Source organism: Rhamphochromis longiceps, linkage group LG20 (genome assembly GCF_057381845.1).
Source record: "Rhamphochromis longiceps isolate RC_006_pf linkage group LG20, R_longiceps_female_GT1.1, whole genome shotgun sequence".
NCBI classification, from domain to species: domain Eukaryota; kingdom Metazoa; phylum Chordata; class Actinopteri; order Cichliformes; family Cichlidae; genus Rhamphochromis; species Rhamphochromis longiceps.
Window position 1 is genome coordinate 12,216,655 of NC_140576.1, and position 7,192 is coordinate 12,223,846.

General features: G+C 41.0%; 1 protein-coding gene across 1 annotated transcript; it reads left to right on the forward strand.

The window, feature by feature from the left end:
- Positions 1-955: 955 nt before the first annotated feature.
- LOC146645035 (TELO2-interacting protein 1 homolog) lies at positions 956-2,981 on the forward strand. Its single transcript, XM_085394257.1, has 4 exons — positions 956-982; positions 1,639-2,037; positions 2,169-2,328; positions 2,794-2,981. The coding sequence occupies exons 1-4, from the start codon at positions 956-958 to the stop codon at positions 2,979-2,981; spliced, it is 774 nt and encodes a 257-aa protein (XP_085250383.1).
- Positions 2,982-7,192: the final 4,211 nt, after the last annotated feature.

Sequence of the window (7,192 nt, forward strand, 5' to 3'; positions counted from 1 at the left end):
TTTTAACATCTGCGATCATGAAATAAAACAGTAGGAATAGCAGCTCTAGTATAGTGGACAGATTATGCAGCAATGTCGAAAATTATAGCTTTGAAGTGGGCATGGGTACTTTTGGAAATGCCAGTTGACTCAACTGCTTTGTATTTCCTGTATCAGCTAAAGATTACGTAAAGTTAGAGGGGAGAATTTGACTGAAATACCCTGCTTAGGTTGCTGCCACTTGTTTTGGTTAAGCAGAAGAAAATGAGCGAGCAATAATGTGGGGATTATAAAAAGAAGAAGAAGAAGAAGAAAGAGATAGGGCAAGTTGTTTTCTTTCACCCAGCCAGCTTCAATCTGAGGAAATACATTTGAGAACACAGATGTTGGATCATAAGCTGTGGCTGAAAACTTTGGTTTGGTGCATCAAGCAGTTCTAGAGTAACAGTGTAGTTTTCAGAGTGAACAATGAAATGAAAAGACACCTAAGTAGTGTTGTCTTCTTCATCTTCACTGGTGTGTGGACTGCTAATGGCAATGTGATGATCCATGAATGAGTGTGTGCTTAGCGCCACGCTCTCCCCCAAGCTGATGTTTTTCTTGGTAGCCATGACAAGAAAGACGTCCCACGAATCCCAGCTTCATAAACACAGGGCCCCAGCACCCAAAAAAAGAAAAGAAAAAAAATTGGGATTCCTTAGGGGGGAAGACAACCCAGAAATCCCCCTATCAGGGAGAACCTACAGCATGAGCGACTGAGTGAGAACCAAACCGGTGCCCGTCTGTGGTTCAGGCTGCCAGGGGCTGGCCAGGGTTCTCTGCGCCACCTGACAGGCCGAAGAAAGCCATGCAAATTTGATATATTTGATTTCTCTGAGCACAACAAAATTTTTGAAAAGGAAACACAAGAACTGTGATGTGAGGCAATGTATGGTACTCGGTAAAGATTGGGGGGTGTATTAAATCAATGCCAGTGATGTCCATAGTGACGACCAAACCACAGGTAAGTAAAAACCTGAATCTGTAGATCTTTTTCTTTTATTTTTGTAATCTAAAACACAGAAATCCCGAAACTGTCAGCTCACAAAGTTGAAATTTGGTGTCAATTTGGCTTAAATTACCTAAAACGTTTAAGTGCATCTATCTTGCCACACTACATGTTCCTAAGCTAGCTAAATTAGTTTCTGTTAGCCAATCAAGTTCAAGCTCATCACATATCATCATTCAGGGTACGTTCACAGAGAAGTTCGTACTCATGTTTGTTTTTTCCTTTTACTTACTTCCGAAAAGAAAACCTAATTTCTGCCGTTCAATGGGCTACTGAACAAATTGAAACTTTTTAAAATTCAGTCATTATTATTTTTATTATTATTATTATTATTACTGCTCTTGTATTCAAGTTTGTCTCTTAGTGTCAGGTGGGGCACACATTGATTTTAACACTTTACATATGAATGGGTAGGATGAGCAGTTTATAACAGCCTGTGTGGTTTTTGTTTTTGCAGGAAGGCTAAAAGCTGTTTAATGTCTGATCTAACTGTGTCAGACATTTGCGTTCTCACGCGCATGGATAATATCTAGAAAACCTCAGGTCTGCAGTACATGTGCAAAAGTGGTTAGAAAGCAGTGCATTAACATGTGTTTTGTCTCCTTGCGTAGCTGCTCAGTCCATCCAGACTCCTCTCCATATCCAACAGTGATGCCGGCAACTCAAATACAAGCTCTCTCCAAGCGATTCCTTCATCATCAACATCTGCATCCACGATCCACCAGCTCAACACCAACATCTGGCAGCTATCCATCCAACTCGAGGGCATCGCCTGCTGTGCTCAGGCGCTGGGCCGCGATTTCCATCCCTTGTTGATGACCTCGCTGTATCCTGTGCTGGAGAAAGCTGGTGAGGAGACGCTGCTGGTCAGCCAGGCGGGACTGAGCTCCATGTGGGACATCAGTAAGGCCTGTGGATACGCTTCCCTCAAGGAACTGATCAATGAGAACTCTGACTACCTGCTTAATGACATTTCACTCAACCTTCAGAGAATCAGCCAGCATCCACAGGTAGTTATGTTTTTAACCCAAAATGGACACAGAAATGACTGCTGGAGGGTTTACCTGATTTCCTCCTTTGTCTGCTTTGTGCTGCCCTGAGCTTGTACTGTATTTCATTATAATCCTGTCTTGTTGCCCAGGCTCCACGGGTGTTGACAGTTATGTTGACTCACTCTGACTGCAGCCTGCTGCCGCTGGTCGGGGACATCGTTCAGGATGTGCTGACGGCTCTGGATCTCAGCTACGAGCGCACAGCTGCTCTTTTCTGCTCCGTGCTGCACGCGCTCATGAAGGCACTGGGTAAGATTTCAACAGTGATGTCAGCTTGAGTCTCACATATGCTGGGAGTCAAAGAGGACAAGGAAGAAAATGTAACTTGTGGCATGCTCTGCCAAATTTTTTTAATGTTGCTTAACTTTATGTTTTCTGCAGTGCCTTTCAAAGTTTCTACCAAGGGGTACATTTCAGGATGTATAATTTGCTCGTTATCAAATTATCAGTATCTTTGGAAACATTTAATACATCGTGATGGTTTAAATGCTGAGTTGTTTTCTGCTGTAGAATTAATATTCATAATAATACTTATACAGCGGCACTATAGGTGTTTGCAGTTTTACAAGCCCTCACAGTAAAAATGTGTAAATTAAATGTCACTAATGGCTCTTTCCAAAAAACATCAGTGTCTGTGTCACACTGATTTGATCAGCTGACTTATTTTATTGTAACCAAACCTATGTTCATATTGTTGTCTTGTTTTTCCTTTAGCGAGGTGGTTTCCTTCCACTTGTAGCAGGACCAGTAAGTCTGACAGCTACAGGCAACGCTCCAGTGACCAGGAAGACCTCAGCATTCGCCAATTCCTGCTGAATTACCGCAAACAGAAAGAACTGGCAGAGAGCATTGGAATAGAGGATGATTATAACACTGAAGACCAAGGTAATAGGTCTGTCTAAGGGCCAGTGGAATATAAGCTATAGGTTGTAGTGGTGATTATTTTAGATTCAGAGTGTAGAGGAGATGGATCATTGTAATTAAGATTCATAGAAATCTGAACCTCACTGCAAAACTGGTGTAACCAGCATTTCATTGCTGGCCAGCACTCCTGCAGAGACTCACAGCTGATGACCCATTAGCAGTCCTCAGAGCCTTCAGGGTAAATAAAACAAACCTCTCTTTTCATTAAGTGAGTCAAAATTATTCAAGTCGTCTTTAGTTTTAAACTCTTAGTAGTGAAAGAATGAAAGATGCTGCCCAACAACAGGCTTATTTCATTCAGAAATAGTTCTGTTATTTTCTTTTTTGGGTTGTAATGTGAAGACTCTTTAAACTAACATTTCTTCTATCAGCACAGAAAGATCACTGTGTGGATGCCTTCTTAGAGGCTGCTTTTCAAACTGTCTCAGAGAATCACAAAGTAGGACTTTGTGATAAATGAAGCTGATAGTTTTTTGTGATCTTTGGTGCAAGTGTCAGCTGATTCAACTTGTCGGTGTAAATTAGGCTACTCGTCAGCTCCTGTCATCAGCTGGAATATTTTTAAATTTGTTATTCATATTTTCATTGATGAACTGACAAATACAGACACATTAAGTCTGTAAACAGTCATTTATTCACTCAGAGCTGCTGCTGGGAAATTGTTTCATCAGCAACATGCAGCTTTTGGATATATCCAAGTTTTGTAAATAGGGGAGACCGGGGATAGTTGTAACGTGGGTCAGTTGTAACACTTCCAATTTCTCCAATCAGGGCTAAGTTTCAAATGATGTGACTCATCCTGTGCATGCCCAATTCAGTTCTGCTATCACATGTGAAAAATCAGCACATTTTGTCAAACACAGACAATTTAACATGAAAAAAAGTAATTTGTATGCCAAAAAGTAAGTTTTTCTACTTTATTTCAATTTGTAATAGCATTATCTGCTTTGCAGTTAAACTCATCAAACTTAAATTATGTTATTTGTATGTCTATGGGGATATATTCTGTGTAGGTCTTTAGTGCTAATGTTTTAGCCGTTGCCTGTAATGTTAGCGAGTTCATGGCTATAGGAGTCTGGGTCAGTTGTAACAGCAACAGTCTGGGTTAGTTGTAACAATAATGCAGATGTTACAACTTACCACACTATTACTTTAACTTATATTAAACAAGTTGGGACAACGACATCAGCAGAGAGAGGTTCACTGGTCGCATTTGTATATGCGGTAATGCCATTGGCAACACAATTCCTCCACTGTTTGTGTTCCCACACATACATTATGCAGACCACTGTGTCAGAGATGGACCAGTAGGAAGTACTGGTAGTGGAAATAAGTCAGGATGGGTGCAAGAAACAGATTTCCTCATCTTTCTGAAGCACTTTGCAAACCACACCAAGGTAAGCCATGATAAAAAGTAATGGAATTGCGATGCTGGTGAACAACTACATTTTTTCAGCTTCATTGTTATGTTCAAAATTGGTGCAAGAGTTGTAGGTTATAATGCCCACTGAGCCAATGAGGCCAAACTCAAGGAAGACCAACCAAAATTAAGGAAATATTCAGTTGCAGAAAATTCCATAACTTGTCTTTTTTGGGGGGTTGGAATATGTTCAAAAGCTAGATTTCTGCATTCTGTCACACACACACAGAGCTACATAAATGGATGTAAGTGCATTCATGTGTTGAATAAACAAAGATTACATGTTAATGTTTTGTTAGTACCCTTATTTCATTGTGTTACATTTCACCCCAGGATATGTTACAACTAACCCAGACTATGGGGTTAATTGTAACATTTCACTCTTCGTGTTTGAGACCATACCATGCAATGGGTAATTGTGCTGCAGAGAAAATAGCTGCACTATTTAATAGCAGAGACATGTAAATACTTTGCATTACATTTTGAATCCACTACCTTAAAAGAGCTCCAATTTACAGACAGAAATGTCAAAAATGTTACAACTATCCCCGGTCTCCCCTACTACAATTCATCCAGGAGGATACAATGGGAAGGTTTTATTGAATTTTGACAGCTTGCTGCTTTTGTACATTACATTTTTGTGCATTACATGCCAGGTGCTGTGCGTGCTGGGTGAAACATGTGGGGACTTTGTGAGGAGGAGGGTTTCTAAAGAGGTTCTGCCCAAGCTGAGCGCCTCTCTGGCACAGCAGGCTCCAATCAGCGCCAAGGCTGGGCCTGTCTACACACACCCTGGCCTACAAACTGCAGCTGGCTGTATTGCAGGGGCTGGGCTCACTGTGCCAGAGACTGGATCTGGGTAAGAGAATAGAGACACAGTGCTCACAAACAGCACAGTTTCACCAAGACACAACATAGTGCATCATCCTGTAGAACTGTACCTGGGCTCTGGCAATGATCAAAGCAGCCACAACATGGACAAATCAGAGCAAGACAACTATTCTTAGTATGACGCCTCACTTTATGGAGATTGGTGCAACATGAAGCCCATTTATGTAAAACCACAGTGAAGATAGATTACCTCTTTCCAGCTGTAATATTTAACTGAAGCTGAAGCTCCTTCACCACCAGGTGGCAGTCTCGTATAACAATGAAAACCAACCATTGGTGTCCCAGCATAAATCAGGGCATCTCTGTTTTATTATACAAACCTTAAACTGTGAAACAGTTTGACATCCTAAATGCACAACGGTGATGTTATTACTAAAAATGCCTCTTCACTGTGGCAGCTCTGTCATTCAACATATGTTAACCATGACTTTGATGATACGGACCACAGCCAGCTGTGCCAGCAGGATGCTGCTCAGGTCCAAACTGCACACACAGCTACGACTGCAAGCAGCTCTTCTTATACCCAACTGAGAAACGTGATTGTTCAATCAGCGAATCATGAGGTGACAGCGAAGGAGGCCGTTTAATTGATAAGATCAGAGAAGTTGTTGTTGTTTTTGTTTACTTTGTGCTCAACATACTTCCATTAGCATGTTGAAAATATTCAAGTGGCCTGCAGGCTTCTGCCATTACATTACCAATTATGCAATTATGAGCTGCTTGTGTGATTTTTCATCAGTCATTAAGTTCATTAGGCGCTGATGTCCCTGTCACAACATAATGGCTGAGGATTGCTCTAATTTTCCAAAGCTGTTCAGTGTGTGTGTGTGTGAGGTTCATTGCTGACAGATGAAAAGTTAGCAGCTGGTGACACCACATGTCACAAAGGTGACAGAGCTGTCTGCAGCCTTTCCAGAGCCAGCGTTACATCTAACAGTGACAAGGACTGCAGTGTAAAGACAATTGTTTCATTTTGTAAGAAACTGTTCCTTTAAAATAGCTTACGGCACTTTCTGTACAGCAAACTCTCTCGTACAGTGCAGTGTGCAGATAAACAGGCACAATACACGTTGTGTGTTTGAGATGCTTAAACGGCTTGTTTTTTGTTAAATCCACGTCACGTTCAGTTTTTGGTCTGCGTTTGAGTCCTCTCTTGCAAACACATACAGTCTGCCTCAGCCAGACTGTGACAACGTGGTATTAAGTGGGAGTGGGCAATTTTGAGAATAAATGCCTGGACAGGCAGAATTATTGTTAGTAAGCGTTAACATTCTAACCTCTCACCATGCAGGGCTCTTCAGTCAGAGTCTGTGCTTTTACTCTTTCTACTTTTAAATGAGCTGCAATTAAAAGGTGAGAAAAGTCATTAAGTAAACCGGCAGAGAGGCCATCTGTACCCGTCTGCAGTAACAGTGAAAGTGCACTGTTTGATCAGCGGACGTCAGAGCACTTAGCATGTCACTGGTATATTATTTTAGCAACTTAAAAGACGTTAAAACATTGTTCTAATTCTATATTGAGAACTTGTAACTTAGCAACATGATCTACAGATATTTTCTCAGATTGTCTTTAAAATACCACACGTGAAGCTGTTAAAGCCACAGCGAGTGATCCTCGGTTAATATTAAAAACTGATCATGTGGAATATTTGATAAGAACGGGGTCTTTCTTGTGACACACAACCTCACAGAGAATTGCAATTAAACTGTGCAGTTCAGCAGCTGAAGCGCTGCACATAGTCAGGCCCATAAATATTTCTTACAAAGCCTCCCTACAGGCTCCAAACTGTACAAGATAAAATAATTTTAAACCTTGTAAGATTATTTTTAATACTTTTAATGCTTTTTAATCAGTGGTTACCTGAAGCTTGTAGCCATC